The sequence below is a fragment of the Ambystoma mexicanum genome, chromosome 9 (genome assembly GCF_040938575.1).
Source record: "Ambystoma mexicanum isolate Mex_15411 chromosome 9, UKY_AmexF1_1, whole genome shotgun sequence".
NCBI lineage: Eukaryota > Metazoa > Chordata > Amphibia > Caudata > Ambystomatidae > Ambystoma > Ambystoma mexicanum.
Window position 1 is genome coordinate 176,993,372 of NC_090931.1, and position 22,189 is coordinate 177,015,560.

Sequence of the window (22,189 nt, forward strand, 5' to 3'; positions counted from 1 at the left end):
CATAGAACTCGGTCTAACCAAGGGTGGGGCAAAAAAACAGCAGGATGCCTAGCAGAGGCACCCAAAAATTGACTATAATGTTACATACTTCTAAGCTTCCAAACCCTAGAAGGCTTATCAGAACTTTCCCTGTAGGGAAATTGTGCTCCCACACCAACAACGGTTTAGGTATGGCCGTCTGTCAAGAGAAGAGCGTTTTCGTATTGGTCTTATAGTGCGAATTCTGACACAGTCTCTTGACGATTTGGATCCTATTAAGTGGCAGATTTGGGGTTATTGGGGAAGTGCGAAGTGTGAAGGTCATAGGTGGGAGGCTATGGGATGGTGACAGAGTCCCTGGGGACGCTGCATGCTCAGCAATACCAACTCTAGAGGGCCTTGATGCCATCTGTAGCCATCGGAGATATGACCCTCAGCACACTCATTGACCCTCCCCTTTGATCTCACAGTGTCATACAGATAGAACAAGGAAGGAGGTGTAGCAAGGAAAGGGTTGTTCATGAGCCTGCCCTTACAAGCCTCCTCAAACAGAATATAAAACTCTGTAGATACTGTTGTCCAACAGGACACCCATTCACAAATAGGAGAAATATTGAGCCAGGCATGCGCGCACAGGCCATGAGGCTCACGTCACCCCAGCAAAGAGAATCCCTCTGGCATTGATGCTCAGTCATGGGGAGCGTCATAAGGAGTGCTATGGAGCCAGGTGGGCGTGAGCGATGACTGCCCTGACCATATTATGGTGGACCGCCTTATTCTCATTGTGTAAGGAGCCACAGGAGGAAGATGAAGTCTCCATCTCCCAAACAACTGGTGGGCTCCAATGTCCCAGATGCTGTAGTGTTTTCCCATTCACAAGTCTATTACTAGGTCAGAGAATATAAAAGGGAGGACAAATACGAAGATGGCATGCAGGTTAGGAGTTCAGTGACAACTACAAAGGGAAGGAAGCAGAAGAGGGTGATGACAAGTGGAGGAAGAACTGAAGGAAGTGCGAGAAGGAAGAAGCGTTGAAAGAGAAAATGATGGGGCGGAAGGTCAAGGAAAGAGATGGCAAGGTAGGAGAGGAAAGACAATTGAAGGAAGGAGTGTGAAATTCAAAAGGGAGGAGGAGGGTGACAAAAAAGCAATGTGACCCCTTCAAGTCCCAGGTTCAAAAAACGTTTACCTATACTGGTGGAAGAGTGCAGGACAGGCGCAAGAGATAAGGTATATTCTAGAGTCTAGCGCTGACAGCTCTAGTCTGGTTTATAATATAGAGAGCTGGCCCCGGAAGCCCAGGGGAGACTAAACATGAAGTACGCTGGCATCCATCAACTCAAAAGGTGGTAAATGACTGACCCCCATGGACGACCTATGTTTTTGGTTGGTTGTACTTCGTAGTTGTGGCAAAGAGGACCAACTGGCTGTGACACTGGCAAAACCAAAGAAAGACCGTAAAATGAGAAAAAAGTAAGACAAGAAAAAAAAAAAAAAAGAAAAAAAATATTCACTGGTACTGTGAATGACAGTTCCAATTTCCTAAAAAGGTGACATTGGGCTGAGGGAGAGGGAGCGAAGGGAGAGGGAGGGACCAAGAACCACAGTCCTTAAGCAAAGGACCGGGCGGAAGCCTAAACCTTGTGCTGCATAGATACACTGCATCCTTCCATTCCTGCGTTTGTACCATCTATTTTCCATCCTCCATCTTCCCATTACGCATTTTATTTCTTCCAGCAGAATAATGCCTGGACAGCTCTAGCAGAGGCATAGTGCACCGCTCCACGAACAAGCCTAGGTGCTCTTCAACTACTACGGCGGTGATTTGACAGAGTAAAAAAAACATTAACATAACACAAATCTCCAACAACCTCGGCTTGCCTATCCTTAAAGCCATATTGTACAGAAAATAAAAAGGGCTATAAAGTTTCAAACTGTATTACGAGTCATGTGTTTATCCCCAGTCTGTCAATTATTAGCACCATAGCAAACGCAACATTGGTGTCATCGGAGAAACCATACTCTGCTGCAGAGATTGACTTGTCAAGAAATGTTTGGTGATGTGTGCGATGCATGGACATACCCCAAAAAGTTGTGTTGCTTGATGCTGGTAGGCGCCAAGAAACAACATCCTGGCATAAGCATTGGTAGGCTTTAGCTTTTTTGGTCCAAGTGTAGTACTAAAGGCAAAGACAAAATCAGGGTGCAGGTTTGTGTGGAGCTGGCTATATTTCAAGGGTTGAACTGCACGAGGCAGGTGCTCCTTGAAGGTATGTGGGTCTCCATTAGGTTACGACGATGAAAGTGATGAGTCACAATAAAAAGTGGTAAACATCACAATAAGTCGGAGAAAGCAGGATGTCACCAGCATGATACAAGTCTGTAAAAACGACACCACGTGGCAAACACTGCATGGCATAATACAGCACAGTGAAGCAAAACACTGCATATTTTGTGACGGAGGATCAGAGTGAAGGCCCTTGCACGGAAAGCAGGGGAGTTGCTAGGTCTGGAAAAGACCCGGGGCTAAGCTGATGTCAGAACTGTTGGGACTGGGGGCTAGCTAGTCTTTTGGCTGTAGCTCCTGAGATTCTATCCGGGGCTACAACCAAAAGATCAGGGGCTATAGCCCCCTTAGCCCCCCCCCCCTAGCAACGCCCCTGACGGAAAGACATGCTATTTTCGAGGTCACATTCCACATTTGTGCAGTTTTCCCTGTCCCTTTCCTCTATTTTTCTTTTGTTATACATATTATGTTAGGGGGTGTGGTGGTGGGTTAGATGCGGGTTGGGAAACACCCCATTTAATAATAATCCAACAAATTCGAGGAAAAAAGAGAATGAGGAAAACTGCACGATGAAAATGAAAACAGAGAAGTGAAGTAGAAAATAGCACATATGCAAGACCCCCAAGGTCTGAGCTAATGTGTCATCAGTGCACAATGGGGAGTCTAGCAAAGAGACAGAGTTTGCAAGATTTGGCCCGACAGCCGAGACATATCAGGAGAAACACACGTGTAATGTCCTCCATGCCCAAAATACAGGATGCATCTCTGTGCCAAATTATATCTGCTAGCAATTAGGTTGTCTACGAGATGGAAGGAAGAAAACATTGAAAGGATACGAACCGACAGAAGAGGTGTACGTGTGCATGAAAACGTACATTGGCTTTTATATAGCGCAAACCTGGGTGGGAAGCAACAGAGCAGTGTACAACAAAGGAATACTATATTCTGATACAATAATATGGCTAGAATTAGAAGAAGTTACTTTCTTAACTGGTAACGTTCTTGCGATGGGATGTTCCTCCGACGTTTTCCACATCTATGACAGACTCCCAAAGCAGTACCAACGTATGGAGGTGGGAAAATAATTTAGAATTTTAGAATGCCCAATCAAATTGCACATTAGAGGACTGCCTTACCAAAGGCCAAATCTTACCCATGTATAGAGTCCAGGGAGTAGTGTTTGACAAAGTATGGACAGAAGCCCATGTGGCTGCTTCACACATTTTACGAATACGAACATCCCTCTGCAGAGCAGTAGAGGCAGCCACACCCCTAGTAGAATGGGCCCGTAAGCCTACCGGAGGGTCCTTACCCGCCAAACGATAACATTCAGCGAATGTCAAGATAATCCATCTAGACAAAGTCTGCTTAGTAACAGCTTGTCCCAAATGCCTACCAGCATATCCCACAAAGAGCCGATCATCCACTCTGACCCGGGACTTGCGTGAGATGTAGAAACTTAAAGCTCTCCTCGGATCCAACCTATGGAGCCTCTCCTCTTTCTTCCCAGGATGCAGAGGAGGATAGAACGGCGGAAGAATGACCTTCTGGCTCAAATGAAATTCCGACACAACCTTCAGAAGAAAAGAAGGACGAACCCTAAGGACAACCCTGTCCTTATGGAACACAGCGAAAGGTGGCTTGGCGGATAGTGCCTGCAACTCACTCTGCGAGCGGAAGTAACCGCAACCAAAAATACAGTTTTAAATGTCAACAGTCTCAAAGGACAAGCATGTAAAGGCTCAAACGGAGCTCCCACCAGGAACTTCAACACTAAGTTCAAATCCCAACCAGGCACCTGGAAAGGTGAAGGCGGAAAACACATTAGTGAGCCCCTTCAGAAACGGAGAAATCAAAGGAATCTCAAAATAAGAACACTCCTCAGACGAGCGCTTAAATATGGACAGCGCCGCCAGGTAACCCTTAATGGTACCCACTTGCAGGCCCTTGTGGGCTAAAGAAAGCAAAAAAGAGAACCACAGGAATGGCACATGAAAAAGGATCCACATTCTTTACCCTGCACCAGTCGCAGAACTTTCGCCAACGGTACAGGGACTTAGTTGTGGCCCTTCTGGCTGAAAGCAACACCTCCATCACGTCTTCAGGGAGGTCCCAATCCTTATACCTCAACCTTTCAGAAACCAAGCATGAAGGTTGAGAGACTTAACCTCTGGATGCAGAACCTGACCCCCCCCCCCTCCAGTGAGAGCAGATCGTCTCGGTAGGGAAGACGGCGTGGAGGGCAGATGGACATGTCCAGAAGGTCCAGGTACCACGCTCTCCTGGCCCATGCCAGAGCAATGAGGATCATTCGGGAACTGAACCTCTGCAACCCTTGCGGAATGACGGGGACTGGAGGAAACACGTACAGCAGTGGGAAGGACAACTCCACTACGAACGCGTCCCTTAAGGCTCCTCTTAGAGGAAATTCCAGTGAGCAGAATCTTTCGCACTTCCTGTTGACACTGGTGGCGAAGAGATCCACTTGTGGGGTCCCCCAAAGGTCGAAGATCTCCAAAAGAACTTCTTGAGCCAGCTCCCACTCGCGAGAGACCGTACTCTGCCTGCTCAGAGCGTCCGCCGCCTCTTTTTAGTCTCCGGCCAGATGAACTGCCGAGATCGAAATTTCCTGCTGGATGGCCCAGAACCAGAGCTGTATCGCCTCTCTGCACAGAGGGAGAGACCCTGCCTCCCCAGCCTTTTTGTTGAGGTAGTACATGGCCACTGTGTTGTCCGTCGGAATAAGGACATTCTTCCCACGCAGTGGCAGAAAATCCTTCAGGGCTAGCCTGACAGCCCTCAGCTCCAACAGATTGATACGGAGTCTGGACTCTGACAGAGACCAACGACCGCTGACTGTCAACTCGTTGGCATGAGCTCCCCATCCCGTGAGGGATGCGTCAGTCACGATCGTCACCTCCGGCCAGGGTAGCCAAAATGGATCCCCCTTCATCAGATTGCCTTCGACGGCCCACCAAAGATGATCCTGGGCGACCGAGGGCGGCACCTGAACGGGATCAGACATCCTGCCGGAAGACTGCGACCACTGCATCTTGAGAGCCCACTGCAGAGATCTCATCAGCAGCCTGGCCTCTGGCACCAGAAGAATGCAGGATGCCATGAGGCCGAGCTACCTCAAGAACTCGAACACCGGGAGACTCTGGGCATGTTGAAACTTGTGCACCATCTGTAGAATGTGATGAGCCCTCACCTGGGGAGGCGAACACTGCCCAGGGATGTGTCGAGCACTGCTCCGATGTACTGGTGCCGCTGGGTAGGTGTCAAGTGGGACTTCTTTAAGTTGAGGGAGAAGCCCAGCTTGTGAAGGGAGCGGCAGGTGACTGAGATGATCCAGGACTAGCTCGGGAGAGCACGCCCTGATCAACCAATCGTCCAGGTAGGGGTAGACATGAATCCCCCTTTCCTGAGATACGCTGCCACCACCACCATGAGCTTGGTGAAGACCCTCTGGGCGGAGGTCAATCCGAACGGCAGGACCCGAAACTGAAAATGCGAGTCGCCAACCGCGAACCTCAGGTACTTCTTGTGCTTGGGATGAATCGGCACACGAAAGTAAGCATCCTTGAGGTCGAAAGACACCAACCAGTCTTGAAGTTGAAGGGCCTGGAGGACTAGAGAGAGAGAAACCATCTTGAACTTGTCCTTCCTGAGGAGCTTGTTCAAACCACGCAAGTCCATGATGGGTCTCAATCCCCAGTTTTTTCGGGTCCAAAAATATGGAGAATACCATCCCTTGTTCCTCTCCGCCACAGGCACCAGTTCTATGGTGCCTTTCTCCAGCAGGGATTTGATCTCCTGCGCAAGGAGCAGATCCGGACTCTTCAAAGAGAGCTTCCCCGGTGGATTGTCATGAGGCCTCTGCCGGAAAGGAAGATATTAGCCGTGGGCTATGATCTCCAAAACCCACACATTTGAAGTAATGACACGCCATTCTACAAGATGCTGCACCAGCCTTCCCCCAACCAGCGAACCATGGGACATGGCCTCATGACTGAGCTGAAGCGGCTGCGGCAGTGCCAGAGGGCAAATAGGCAACTGCCCGAGCAGCCTTGGCACCTCGAGTACCTCGTTTTCCACCTCTGGTACTCCTACGTTGGCCCCTGTGACTGGCAGCTCCCCTCGATCTACCAAAGGTAGAGTAGTATCGAAAGGAACCTCCCCTCCATTGCTGTCCCCTAGGACGAAAAGGCGGAGGTTGGCGAGCTGCAGCGCTCAACAATGTCGCTGCAGCTTTGGAGGTCTGCAACCTCTCAAGGCTCTCGTCAGCCTTGCTGCCAAAAAGATGGTCACCATCAAAGGGCATGTTGAGAAGCCGGGAGTGTACATCAGGAGCAAACCCCAACTTCCTCAACCACGCAAACCTGCGCATCATGGCGCTCACCGTCATGGACCGGCTGACACAGTCTGCCACGTGCAGACCCGACTGAACGGATTCACACATGGCATCCTGGCCATCTTGTACAAGGGCAAGAAAGCCATCCCGTTCCTCCCCTTCGGGAATATGTTCAGCCGCCAAAGATACACAATTCCACATAGTGTGAGTGATAGGTGCTAAGGCACACACGAAGTTGGCTGCCTTCAAAGCCATACCCCCTGAAGAAAATACTTTCTTCGCCCAACCGTCAAAACGCTTGTTGTCCCCATCAGGAGGGATGGTAGGGTACGACGCCTGCTTTGCTGGGGCCGTAGCCACCTGCACCACCAAACTCTCCGGAAGTGGGGTGCGCTGACAAGTAGCAGGTGTCGCCACTGGCTGGACGCTATTTTTTCGGCAACGACTTACCCCCTGCCTGGAGACTCTCCGGAGCAGTCCAAGCCGCCGCCACCCTTCTTTGCAAGGCCATATGAAATGGCAGTACCGGGTCAGTTGGTGGACCTTGGTCCAAGATATCTGTCAGGTCATCCTGCAGAAAATCCACTGGTGGCGCAGACCACCCCAAGTACTCCGTCACCCTTGACATGAGACACCGGTATGAAGACTCGGCATGCGTGCCAGGCTCAGGCCTACCGAACTCAACCTCCGGAGAGGTGTCCAGACCACTGCCGTCATGCAAAGACTGACGCAGGTCTTCCATCTGGCTATGACCAGTCAATAGTTCGTCAGGAACTTCATCAGGAACCAAACCTTCATCAGACCCTTCATCCACCTCAGAGATGTAATCCAGAGGCTGGAACAAATCCCTGGATGAGGTCACAGAAAAAGGCACAAACACATGTTTCACCTTACTCAAGGCCTTCCTCTGGGTTTCCACCGGTCTCAGGGGCACCTCAGATAAAGCCTCCTCAAAAGGAGTCGAGGGAATCGGCGTCAACGCCGAGCGAGACGCCGACGGCTTTGACAACGGCTTCGAGGCCGGAGCCACGAGCGTGTCCTTTGACGGCCTCGGCGCCGAGGACTTCCTTGGAGGCGGAGCCTCCAGAGAGCCTCTTGACGGACATGGCGCCGACGGTGATGCCTTCGGAGAAGGCCTCACAGGCTCCAACGGTCTCGAGGGCGTCAAGGACTGGGACCTGGAGCGGCCATGGCTAGAGCTATCTACCTTGTCCGATCGGGACCTCCACAGCTCCCGATGATCACGCCAACCGCCCGAGCCCAAAGGCGTGCGAGCGGCGGCCCTAGCACGTTCCTTGCCGGCTTCTCTCGAAGGCACGGACGCAACGGAGCCCTGCGATTCGAAAATCGCCATCTCCTTGCGAAAGGCGTCCCATTCCGCAGGAGATGAATGCTCGTTGGGACAAGCTACCTGCCGTCTGGCGGAGTCCTCGGACGAGGACGGGGAAGCCAACCAGTGATGCTGCTTCCATGAGTGCCTAGAAGAGGTAGAGGAATGAATGCTCGTTGGGACAAGCTGCCTGCCGTCTGGCGGAGTCCTCGGACGAGGACGGGGAAGCCGACCAGTGATGCTGCTTCCACGAGTGCCTAGAAGAGGCAGAGGAATGGCGGGAATCACTCCGGGACCGAGACCCCCTGGACTTACGCCGACGCGGAGAGTCGCCCCTCGAATCGTCAGTCGAAAGCCCAGCGGATCTCGATTTACAGGGTTTGGAAACCCTACCGACCGTCAACAACTTCCGCAAGGCCTTCGACGTTAAAGACTGCTAATCGTCACAGTCATCGGTGGCGTGGTCCTCGCCGAGGCACCACAAGCAGATGTCGTGCGGGTCCGTAAGCGACATCTTGGAATCGCAGCCACAGCACTTCTTGAAGCCCGACCACGGGGTAGAAGAAGTCGAAGACATGATTCACAATACCCAGAACCGATTCAATCAAGAGAAGAAACGAGGTGCGCTGAGAGCTCTGAAGCAAACACGTTCACAGAAAAAACAGAACTGAGGCTATGGGCTACAGGCGTCGTGCGTCCTACTTAAAACATCCGGTGACGTCAGCTCGACAGAGGCCCTCGAGGGAGCGTATCGACGTCATTGACGCAGGAGCCAAAACATTTTCCGAAGCAGCACAGCTGTGGTGATGTCATAGATGTGGAATACGTCGGAGGGCACAATCCCCTCGAAGGATAGCATATTAAGGGTACTGGCAGAAGGCTACTGGGAGACGTGCAATAAATAGGGTTACAGGCTATCCATAATGACACCATAGAGCCCCTTAGGACCAAACTCACAAGCTCAATCTGCAAAATTGAGGCAAGGATTCAAAGAAAGCAGCCTTTAGAAGCGATCTGCCTAGATTTCTTTTGCAGGGCATTTGAAGGCGAGCCCTGCCTTCTCAGTAGCTCAGTTTTAGGCATGCTATGCATATGCCCTGCACAAAAAAAGTTTAGCCCATCCAAATGAAGGCGACTGCTTCAATAGAAAGTCTAACCTTACCATCCTGTTGGGGAACCCAGAAAGGCATACGGATTGGTAACGATCGACTCAATCTTACCCACACTGACCTCAATACAAGTGGCCAATAAGGATGCAAGCCAATCCAGTATTTAATTAAACTGTGAACCCTAGTTAATAAAAAAAAGGTAGCAAGAGACATGCCTACCCTTTTAAGACTTTGGACAAAATAAATTAGACAAATGAGCAGATAGTTATTAAGTGATTTTAATTCCAAAGATTTTTTCCGTAAAAGGTGTGACCAATCACACCCTCATGCAAACTTTAAAAGCTTTATGCGTAGAGCGCTAAAGTGTCACCAGTAGATGGGATTAATTTAAACAGATCTTTTATTGTTTTTAAATTCCCCATCAGATTCTGTGTATTATTTCCCTCAAAATTAGTTCACGCTGCCTTAGTGAGAATTTTGGGCAGATGTGCTTGAGAGTAGAATACTGGCCCAAATATGAGTGATGTTCTCAGTATAGAACGTGGAAAAAAACGAACATAAAGGCCAGACAGCTGCATTTTCCACTTATATAACATTGCAAGCAAAACAATGTTTATGAAACCAATCATTGTATTGAATAAAAAAGGGAGTGAAATCCTGAAGCAGCCAGAACGAGGAACACAAGGATAACCATGCCACGTGCAGTGCAGATGAGGTGAGGAATGGAGAAGAGGAGTGTGCTCTAGGGGTGAATAGCAATGACTGAGAAACCAAGAGACTTTGCTTCTGGTCAGGTCTCGCCCCCTTGATAATAACAATGCTGGTGGTGATACGGAGCACAGCTTCTTTATCCCACCACACCTCGATTCTCTCAGTTGTGAAAATCTGAAGCACCTTCATGCAATTTCAACAGCTTTAGAAAAGTATACACTCAATAGCTCATTCTTGCAAGACTTAACCAGAGTCTCAGGAATCCCACCTACTCAAAAGGACGTTTCATTTAACAGGGGGCAAAATGATCTTGTGAGGATTTCGTTACCCATGTCCTCGAACTGCTGAATTAAGTTCTGAAAGGCAAACAAGACCCAGATCTGCCCATGCACAAGTGTGCTTAAATCCCAACCTCACCTGGACTGCCACCGCCGCCCGTTATTCCACACACGCCCAAAAGAAGGCAGCCAGCCTTCATGTGTCTCAGACGTGTGGTCAAAATTGGCTCCCACGCGGTTCGGTGGTAGTTTCTTCAGCTTTTCCTTCTCTTCTGCACACAATAAATTCACAAAAGATCAAATTGGTAGGATGTACAGACTTAAAATACGCACTTGATTAAATACATCACCAATTTAGTATAAGTTGGATAAAAACTAAATGCAAAAAAGAAAACCTAGAATACAATTCTGGACTGCATTTCAAGCTCATAGGTCATCACATCTGTCATGCAATAACAGTCAGAATATTTGTTTAAATACATTCTCATCAGCCTGATCATTAACCCAACATCTTCCCAAAGGTGTGCTTTGGACCCAACACTTGATTGTGTTCCAATCTAAACCAGTCTAGTGCTTTAAAGACTTCCCAAGTGTGGCCAGCCACTCGTGTTCAAATTAAGCCGGGCTACTGCTACCACATTCTCACTCCTGTAAAGCTGTTGAATTTCATTTTATGGCGATTGTGGAGATTGAATTGCAATAATCCAGCTGTGAAAGAACCCATGCTCTCGTTATTCGAACCAATGGTTAATCTGGCTAAGTGGGTGTAACCTTCAGAGCACCCAAAGTTTGAGGTTAGTGCTCTTTAGGACTGCTCTCTGCACAAAATACCTGTATCACAATTGATCTCCAGATTCTTTACTTTCACTGAACGAGCCAGAGCAATTCCTAGAACCTAATGCAAAGTTATGCTTGTTGGGTTTGTGTGCATATTGTGCGTCTGCATGATTTCTGAATGTTTGCACTGAGCAAACACAAGTACTTTAAATTTGCTTTTCAGGTGGCAGTAAATCTGCAGGTCGTCATCTTTAGAACTGTAGAAGATGTTGCCTGTGCTTGCATGTAGATGTGAAACAGCACAGTAGTGGAGAACACTGGGGGGCTTTGCACATATTTTGTATATGTTATTGACTGAGTTGATTCTAACTTCATTAATGTGGTCCAACAGAAAGAACAAACACACTTTAGGGGTGCACCCAATTTTCAAGTCCATTTCTACAAGCGGACAAATCACATCATGTAGTCCAGTGTTCGAAATGTCAGACGATTGAACAAGACCAGCATTGCAGGCCGAACAGAATATTATATGACAGATGGTTGTCAATTATAGGTTTCCAGTTTTGTACTTGGTTTAGAAACCCTCCTCTAATGATTTAGCTTGGCAATGGGAGTTTGGATATCCAATAAGTTGCAGTTTGTTGTGCCTACACTTTATTATTGCATGTTTTACTGCATCAGTGAATGTGCCCCCAGTAAAAGGGGAGGGTTATCAATTGTTGAATGCGCAGGCACGTGTCTTGTTATTACTTTGAGGAATGCTGTGAGGTATGGTTCGACAGTTCGAATGCATTGGTTCTCCGAGCTGCCTGCAAGACTTAGGAGAAGTTCATTGGGGAAAAAGGTCAGCTAAACCTTGGTTTCAACTTCCCGTTTCTTTATTTTTTTTAATTAACATACTTATGCTAACAAATATGGTACGACAATCCACAAAGCAGTTTTCCCTTTATATGCCCTCTCCCTCCCTATACAGTCATACAACAAATTAAAACAGATCCAACCCCCCATACAGCCTATTTCTCCTCGAACATCTGTAAATCACCCTATCCATAAGTGAAGGTTTGTGCTTCTCCACCACCCATGTTTCCACTTCTGGACGAATCATAGACTTCCAAATTCTTAGAACCAACTTCTTCGCCATGAATGTGCCCTATAACAGCCATCTTTTTTTTAATGTGCACTGGATAAGTCTTCTATCAGGCTGTCTTCACCCAAAATTAGAGTCTCAAAATCTTAGTCCAGAGACACCCACAGGACCTTGTTAAAAATCAAAATCAGTTTACTACAGAAATATTTCACTTTGTTACATTCCTAAATCATTTGTTCCAGGGTGTTAATCCTGGGAGTACATCCCAGCACGCATCAGTATCAGTAAGGCCCCTCTTGTATAAAGCGTTCAGGTGTCCAATAAACCCAATGCAGAATCTTGATCTGCCTGAATAAGACTCCCATTTCAACTTTGCTAGATTCAGATCGAACCAGTTCTTTGGCTGTGGACATTAAACTTGAAAGCGACACAGAAGACATGCAATGTGTTTAATAATGACGTGTGTCCCCAGACACAATTTGTGCACCTAGGGTAGTGCATTTACCCATGTAGAGATACAAGTCGAAGTAGAGCCTGTAACGGGTGCTTACCTGGAGATATACAGGCTAACCTGACCTGTCCATTAAGATACGAACGATAAGTGCCATCTTGATTATACTCCGATACATCTCCCTCATTGGTCATTAACTAGAGAAATTAAGGTACATATACGCTCCGAGGGCGATCATGACCTTGTAGTACTTTCTAGATGCGGCAGCAGCATCAATATGAGGAACAAATACTCTCCATCCACGTCAAGTCAACAATCAATCGACGTGCTTTGAGGTGGAACCAAACTGGAACAAAACAATGTTATACAGGAGATTTATGAAAAGCCAATTTCACTGTTGACCTGGTTTTTTTAATACTACCAATCAATCTGAGAAGGAGGTGTTCAGTTCAGTGCTAAATTCCTCCCACCTTAGAGAGCCCCCAGCTCTTTTGCTGAACTTTGTACTTTTCATTCTAAGTGTTTTCTGTGGTTTTCACTTTGGAGTCTGACAAACTCCGTAGGCATCATCTTTGCATTGTGACACACAGCACCTTCAATGAATTGACACAGGGAAGTCTTAGATTTCCCAAAGGTTTAAAATACCTTCTCTTGGTGAACCTAGTGTTTCCTACAGCAGTGAAGTGAAAATGACTACTTAAATATTGTAACTTTCTAGACCCAGCACACACTATCTTACCATTAGGTGCTGGAGGGGTTCCTTAGTATCCCCTTTGTCTAGTTTCTCATGTAACATTTTTATGTTACCCTTTCTACAGTTAATGGCTGATGGCAGTGGTTTACTTTTTACTACCATTGTGTGTTTCTACCGCGGGTTGCAATTGCAGCTGCAGTAAAGCACCCATGGGTGCCAAAATGGCCCTGGTCTTTTTTTTTTTTTCTCGCCATTTCTTGTTGCAAAGGTCCTTCTTGAGATTTACTCTGCGCCAAACCAGGTTTGGTCCCTTTGTTCGTTTTGTCTTTGTCCGGATTCATGCCTCTGGCTCCAGCATGTCTGGCAGTGGCAGGAAGTGAGGGAGGTGCCCGAAACTCCCTGTGCTTAATCCCCCTGGTTACAGGAATGCACCCACAGGTGACTAGCCGGCTGGCTGTCCTTGGAGGACAGCCACCCTGCTGTGTGATTGACAGCTAGGCTGGAATGAATGAGAGAAACCTGCATAAAAGGCAAGGCTTTTTTGGCTTGGAAGGCAGAGTCGATCACTGGATGAAGGAATCCAAAGAAGAACTTGGAAGAGACGCCTGCTGCAACTCCTGGACCGTTGGTTTGCCCGGTGAAGCCCTGATGCGGTACTGAAGCTACGAATTCACCTCTACTAGGGAAGCCCTGTAAGGATGACTTCTTCCCTTGGGTTGGTGGGACCAATCAACCACAAAGTGAACTTGTCTGGACATCCTCTCGGAGGTGGCTGTACTTCCACTGCTGCTGGAAGTGAAGTGCTAGGGAGAGGAACCCCAGATCGAGTCCATAGCTTTTAAGTCAGACCTGAGCGCCAGGAAGATCATCCGGACTTCCCTGAAACAGGACTGACCAAGCCTGAGCCACCTCAACAGAGTGCTGGATCACAGATGCGAGGAAAGTTGGAAGTGGTATCCGAGAACCGCAGTGTTGCTATTTGCTATAGACGCAAGGAGCTGCAACCGAAAGTGACGCTGAATTGAAGTTTGGCTGAGCTACCCACTGCAGGAGTCCCCAGACGTCCTCCCTCTTGTCCCCATGACTGAGGCCCAGGGACAACAGGATCTGCAGAGCTGTACAGGAACAGAAGCCAGCTGGAACCATTTCTTATAACCAAAAGGTACTGTAACACTAAGGGGACTTACCTCTTGTTGTGTAACTTTGCTTGTTCTCAGTTTAGACTTGTCTTGGTTGCTTTGCAGAGTTGCTTGCCGCTTTGCCTTTCACAAGCCTCCCAGCTTGCGGCGCCTCTGCGATTCTTTATTTCTACAAAGACTTTTAAAACATTGTTGAAGACTTTTACTTAACTACAAGAAGTGCTTCAGTTCACCTAGACTTTTGTCCAGTTCACATTGGATGGGCTGGCTCCCTCAAAGGCACTTTTTACCTCTGACCTTGTGTTTTACCTTTCCCCAGGAAAGGGTTAATTTACTTTGCATTGGGGATTTAAAAGTAGTTACCTGCTTCAGAATATTTGTGTAACTTGTGTTTTTATTTCCAAACCCTTTTCTTTGACACCAACTCAGTATTGCTCTAAATGTACCAGTGACATATGAATGTCCACAGTGTCCTAGTTATTTTAAGTCACCGCAGGGTGTAGGAACCATCTGTTTGCCATCCCAAAAGGGTACTTGCTGATTTACAGAAAGTAAGTGTGTATTTTGAAGTGTACTCGCGTGTTGCTTATATATTGCTCCTTTCTGAAGACGACTTATTGAACTGACTGTTAAATAAATGTAAATTGTTTAATCAAGAAACCTTGAGTGTAAGAGTTTGTTTGAACACCTTTCACTTTGAATCTCTGTGTAAAAGCCCTACTGCTCACATTGACCCCCTCGAGATTAGCCTGGCTGCTCAGCCACACTACCAACCTGTGTAGTACAGACTAATACCAAAGGTTGGATTCCTATTGCCAGGAGGCCAATGTTGCTGTAGTCTCCCAAAGGGTACTGCACACAATCTTGCCTAAAAGGAGGGTTTGTCCAATGATCGGCTAGTCACTTTGGGAACACCGTTCGTAACACAACAATGTAGTGATGTGAAAAGATAAGTCAATACCGTACTCGTTGTGGAATGATGAATAATGCAGAGACACTAAAAGATCTCTTTTACAACTGTTAAACAGTTGAAGACCCGATAAAACAGTGCGCAAACGTAGAACTGAATACAAGATGAAAAACATGAGAAAGTGTTAAAAAGATGGGATGAAACACAGAAGGCAGTTGAGGAACATGACCCAACATGTCTTCTGGAAAAATGTTCTTTAGCCCCGATTCTAACAATCTCGCCAAATGTTTGGCTTTCTCATTATAGTGAGTGATAAAGCAGTATCTTTGTGCCGAGTAGATCCAGTAACAGGATCCAAGACTCTTGTGATAAACTAGTCTTTTCAGTGACTGAAATGAGTAGAGTGCTAAAAAGTCAGAAGAGTGTACAGGCACCAGTCCCGGATAACCTTCTTATTGTCCTATTTAAAACCAACCTGTTCTCTGGCTTCCAGTCTTCACAAAATGGTTCAACAACATTAATGAAAATAACAATCTTCCCCTGTCATGCAAGACAACAGAGATGGGCACAAAAAAATAAAAAAGAAAAGAAAAAGAAAAAGATTGAAAAACCCAGCAAATTATCATCCTCTCTCTGATTGATAGCGTGGGAAAGATCTATGGGGAAGCTCTGGAGGATGGACCGAATAATTGTGTAACCAAGAAAAGGATTCTGAATCATGTCCAGGCTGGATTATTGCAAAAGGGTTAGGCACTATCGAGTATATATTTAGATTGTCGCTCTTACTACAGAACTATACTGCACAGAAAAAATGTCCTTTAACTATTACTCGATTTAAAGGCGGCTTTTGAAAATGTTAGTAGGAATCTCATATAGGACACATTGATGGCTCTGGAAATACAGCATGAACTATTAGCAGGCATACAGTTTAATATCAACATACCCTATAGGCTTAAGAAAGGCCTCCAATGAATTATTCACCATGTAAGAACAAAGAACTGCGATTAATTCTAGAAAAACAAAGGTTATAACTTGTCATCCCAAAAAATAAATCTTACCCTATACATTTAAATGTGAATGGAGATGAAATTGAAAATGTTGAACAATACGATTATTTAGGTATTCGTTTTAGTAAGAAGTGCAACTGGCATTCATGACATTAAAAAAAATCATGTGCCAAATGGGTGCTCTACTAGCCTTCTCAAAACGTTACATGGTAAGGCAAAAGCACAATCGTTAATTTAGCCCTAGAGACCTCTAAAGTCAGTAATCTTGTATGGTACTGAAATGCAGGGTCAACAACCCAACCATGGCCTAACAGGAGAAACTATTTTTTAAAGAAAATGCAGGCACTTCATGTGGGACCCCAAAATATCCCACGGAAAATGGAACTAGGCCAAAGCAGAATAGTGTAGGAGGCAGTAATAAGGCCTCTATTTTTTATGGCAAAGAATATGCTATAATCCAAATCTTTCAAGCTATAAAGCTGCTATTCTAGACATACTCCAATCCAATACCCAGAAGTCCTGAACGTGGTTCGTCGATACTCAAAATGTTTTGAAAAAAATCCTTATGAGCTAGCTTTGGGATAACCCTAACTAAACTGTTCAATCAACAGTGTGACTATCTCCTAAAAGGATTGAGGATTAAAAGAACAACGGATTGTCAAATGTTTGTAATTTGCTCAATCTACACCACACTATTTATTGGCTATGTTTAAGATTGAATCCTTTTATGATAACATTTTGTACTTGAAATTCTGGCTAGGTACTCTCACAAGGATGAGTTTTACTTCCTCACAGTGCATTATTAAATGTCAAGAATTGGCTGATGTGTAAACATCAAATTAAGATAAAGTGAATATATTGGGTTTCGTTCAGCAACTCATGACTTAAGATGCATTTGGCTCAACCCTTTAGGAATTTTAATAGTAGGTCTAGGTCTGTAAAAGATGCCCATACATTATGTACATATCCCCATTGTGTAATCTGTACTTTTGCCGTAGTTCGTAGATCTGGGAAAACAAATGTAGGAGACAATCTAAAGCACAACAAAATATTTAGTGGTATTTATAAAATTTGACTTTTAATGTGTAATTTTCGTATCATTTTATTTTAGACAATTGTTTGTCATAACTGGATTATGGATTTTAATCTCTAATGTGAGGATTTTTTAAATTAAATGTTTCTAATGTGCACCAAACCCAAGGGTAACAGGGCACAGCAATAAGAAAATGCAAAGCTTACATAGTTACAAGTATGGTCACAGTAATATAGTTACGGGTATGGACACAGTAAGATATATATAAATATACAATTTATGAGCAGGATGGATAAATAAGCACAGAAACAAATGTTACAATGTATTTGGGAAGGATATGCCAAAGCATCCTAGTGAGGATAATGCAACGGCACTACCTAGTGGTCAGTGGATTTGAGCAGGTTGATGGAATTACTTCTAAAGTGTAAGTATGGTTGATTTTCTCTGAGCCGGTGTGGCAGGGAGTTCCAATGTTTGTCTGCTTTCACGGGAAAGCTGTTGCCGCCAACCTTGGTAAGTCTGAATCTTGGTACAGTGAGGCAGTTCGCGTTACTGGCTCTCATGGGTCTGATAGACTACACAGAAGAACCTCTATCTACAAGGTAGCTAGGGGCAGCATTGTTTAGTGCTTTGTGGGTAAGGGAGACCATTTTTAGAAGAATTTTATTATGGGTCGAGAGCCAGTTGTATTGGCATCTAGTTGCAGAGATATGTATTCTTTTAGTCATATCTAGTGCGGCTCTTAAAGCATTATTTTGGAGGGTTTGTAACCTCTGGATAATAGCTTCATTAGCGCCATAGTATAGAGCATTACAGTAATCTAGCCTAGAGAGTATTAGAGCTCTGGCCAGGATCATGCAGCTGTCATTTGAAAGGAATGGTTTGCCTGCCCTGATGAGCTTACACGTGTAAGTGGTGGTGGAGGCCAAAGATTTCACTTGTCTGTCAAGGGACAGGGTAGAGTCAAGGTAAAAGCCAAGGGTTTTTACCTCTTTGGCTATCTTAATGAGGTTTCCATCAATGGTGAATGAAGAATATTCATGGCCTAATTTCTTAAGGTTAAGGTGGGTACCCAGGATAATCAGCTCTGTCTTATCATTCAAGCATAGACCGTGGGTGGCCATCCATACCTGGATGATGAGATGCACTCTATTCACCAATGCCAAATCCTTGTCATAATCCCCAGAAAGTGGGAGGAGAATCTAGTATCATCTGCATAATTAGTGTAGGTGATACCCAGAAGGTCCAGATCATCGAACAAGGGCTTGATAAATATATTGTATAATGTGGGGGAGACGCAGGAGCCCTGGGTTACACCACATGTGATAGGGACAGGGTCTGCCACTGCCGATGGGGAGAAGGGGATCCATCTGATGGACTCAGCAGCTCACTTTTCTACAGAGGCTAAGTAACTACAAAGGCCCTTATGATCCACTAAGTCGAATGCAGCTGAGAGATCCAACAGTAGGAGGCGGGCTGCTTTGCCTTTATCTCTTAATTCATCGACCTCGGTTTTTAGGTCGATGAGGGCAGTTTCTGTCCCATGTAATGGGCGAAAACCAGATTGTTTTGCTCCCAGGAGCTTATGCAGTTCTAGATATTTTTGGATCTGGGTGTATGCGACCTTGTCAAGTATTTTGTGTAAAAATGGTACCATCGTGATAGGACGGTAGTTAGTAGGAATAAGTGGGTCTACAGTTTGCTTCTTTAGTAGTGGGAGTACCCACGATTGCTTCAAGTTAGAGGAAATGGTACCAGATGAGAAGGAGGCATTGATCAGTTTAGAGATAAAAGGGGCGCGATCTCTAGCGGCATCTTTTATAATCTGAGCAGGGCAAAGGTCAACTTTGCAATTGGACGGCTTGAGAGATAGGAGGACTTTCTCTACCTCTAGTATGGAAGTTTTAGTATAGTGGAATCTGGCGGGCTGGTCAGCTGGTATTTCTCTAGTAGGGGGGAGGTTATTCGATTGTGGTGGCAAGTTCAAAGTATCTTTTTTTGAGCTTTTTTATTCTGGAGAGTAGTTATTTTGTTGGATAGTGCATGTTGAATATCTGAACACCATGTCTTGCTTTTAGTGCAGATGTCAGGTGTAGGGATCGGTGACTCTAGTTCTTTTAGTATAGTAAATAATTCCTTCATACTGGAGTTTTCCGTTGGCAATACGTTCATTTTAGGAGTTTAGTTTTGCCAGGCAGATTTCATTTTTGTATTGCGAAGAGATTTTGGTTAGCTTAGATTTGTCATCAGATCGGAATAATCTCCAGGTGGTTTCACATTTCCTTTTTAAGAGACGTAGGTCCTTTAACTGGAGGGTGAACCACTTATTTAGATGAGATTTGGGTTTACTGGGTCTAAGTTTAAGTGGTGCAATTTTGTCGAGTGTGGTAAGTATAATCAGTGGAGTAACTTCGCTGAAAATGTTGGGGGGTGAAGGGGACATGACATCTGAAGAAAAGGTGCCCCAGCCAAATGGGGACTAAATGGTGTGCCATAAAAGTTGGGGGGGGGCAACACCCCTGCCCCCCCCTAAAATTACGCCCATGAGTATAATTTTGTTATACTCGTGGACCAATGTGCCTGAGTCTAGGTTATCAGCCAGTGAGTTTAAGGTAGGGACAATGGCAGGGATCACTTTGTCCACTGTGATATTCTTTTTGTTCCTTTTTAGGCAAGGCGAGGCAGTAGGTAGAGCCTTCGGGAGTGGTCTAGTAGTAGATAAAGTGAAAGACACAAGGGAGTGGTCTGTCCACAGTTGTGGCGCGATGGAGATAATAGTGACAATGCAAATATAGTCAGCTACCCAGTCTAAGGTTCTCCTTTTATTGTGGGTAGGTTTGTTGATTTTTTTGTGAGAGGCCTAGTTCTGATAGGATATTAGCTATTTTTAAGGCGTGCTTATCCGTTGGATCATTGAATCCTAGATTAAAGTCACCTAGTAGTTGGGGGGTTGTTAGATAATAGGCTGTATATATCTTCCTCAAATGTCCCAGGCGGTCTGTAAATTAAGTGGATAGCAAGTGTCTGGGAGTTAATTAGAGGGAGTTTAGCAGTGAGGACTTCACAGGATTGTGTGATTTGTGGAGGGGCTAGTCTCAGAGAGAGGCTTGATCTAGATATGTTAAATGGTAAAGGTATTTGTACCGCGCACCGTCACCAACGGAATTGGTCCCCAGGCGCTCTGGCGGATCTGTAAACGATAAGGTGGGATGGGTTAATAAGGTGAAGAGGGAGGAAGATAGTGAGAGGAGTGGCGTTCTGTTGGCAGCTTCAACTCTGTGTACACCGGGTGCTGAGCTTTGGTGCGGGTATTGGATCGCTGTCAGTCCGCGTGTGCTGTTGCTCTGGCTTATGTGTTGTTGCAGTGTTGTGAAGTGCGTGCGGCTTGTTGTGCGAGAGATGGTTGTGTGAGTTTTTTGAGTGAGATAAGTAAGCAGAGTTCGAGCTTATGTTGGTTAGTGGGTTACTTGACCTTTAGCATGCTAACATTCACAGTTTTGTCTAAGTGAGGCCCTTGTTGGCCTTCACAATCCCATCTAGATGCGGCGCAGGCCAAAGTTTAGGATTCTATCTAGGTGTGGGCATGCCAACATTCACAGTATTATCTAGATGCGGCGCAGGCTAGTGTTTAGAAATCTGTCTAGGTGTGGGCATGCCAACACTCACAACTCTATCCGGACGCCACGCAGACGCCACGCATGCCGTCCCTCAATCAATCCCATCTAGATGCGACGCAGGCCAACGTCGACAATTCTAAGTGTGGCCTATGCTAGTCTTCAGGTTTCGCATAGGTGCGGGCATGCTAACATTCAAAGTCCTATCTAGATGCGACGTAGGCCAACATTCACAGATCTATCTAAGTGTGGGCATGTTAACATTCAGGTTTCACCTAGGTGTGGGCATGCTAACAATTAAGGCCCTATCCAGATGCGACGCGGGCCAACATATGCAATTCCATCTAAGTGTGGACATGCTAATATTTACAATTCTATCTAGATGCGTCTGCCGGTCTGGGTATGGTCCGTCCGGTACGTACGAGTGGGTGAGTCACTTGAGGGCTTTCGTCTGGGTCCAAGTATGTGATCAGTCTCGGGAGCCTTCCTTTCGTGGCTATTTTCCATTTTATCTTATGCTCTGTCGAGTGGTTGGTCCTTTGGTTTGGGCGTTTGTCCGATTTGAGAGTGGCCGAGGTTGGAGTTATTTCATTGTTTTTTTAATGTCTGGGCATTCTAGTGCATCTCTGTTGTGGTTACGCTGTGAAGAGCCATAATTTGAGGAGTCTCCTGAATGCTAGGTGGTTTGTTGTGTTCCATATATTCTTAGGTAGGTCATTCCAGGTTTTGGGTGCCTGGTGAGAGAAAGAGGATATGATAGCGAGACCTCCACCTCGGGTTTCATCTCTATCTTGTCTAGATATCGTATATCTGTCTGGGATAGCTAGCATGAGCAAAGGTCCTGCCGCGTCATGTAGCCAAGATTCCGTTATGGCAAGGAAGTCCAGATTATCTGCCAGTATCAGGTCAGAGATGTCCGTTGCATGGGCAACCAGAGATCTAACATTTATGAGTGCTCCTTTAAGGGGATGAGCCTCAATTTTGGCTGTGGCATGGATAGGAGTGAGTAAAATGGGGTCAGCCCACTTGGGTTTATACATAGTCTGCTGATTAGAGTTGGCATAAAGGTGAGGCGAGGAAATGTGTGTAACTTTTATGACAATGTTAAAATAAAGAGAAGTGATAACGATGACAGTCTATCATGCCATTGTTCACACTTGTCTGGGGCTCTGCTGAATGTGCACAAATGTCTCCTTTGGCTGCACATGAACATACTTTGCCATACATGACATGGTTTATTTTATCCACCAGCTACCACACGATTTTCTGTGGCTCCACCATGTGCACCGACAGGTCTCCTGTGTTAGCAAATTAACATGTCAACAAAATTGTACTTCATTTGGTAAGCAGAGGGGGGCCGGGGGATGGAGAGGTTAGGGAATGTACTAGACTGGAGGGTGCATAGAGGAGAGCACCGGTAGATTAAGTT

At 45.9% G+C, this 22,189-nt stretch overlaps 1 protein-coding gene across 1 annotated transcript in view; it reads right to left on the reverse strand.

Annotated features, from left to right (window-relative positions):
- Positions 1 to 22,189, reverse strand: part of CENATAC (centrosomal AT-AC splicing factor) — a 144,440-nt gene that overhangs the window by 20,299 nt on the left and 101,952 nt on the right. The window contains exon 10 of the mRNA XM_069614401.1: positions 10,188 to 10,320. Coding sequence (XP_069470502.1) covers positions 10,188 to 10,320 — 133 coding nt within the window. The remainder of the gene's footprint in view (positions 1 to 10,187; positions 10,321 to 22,189) is intronic.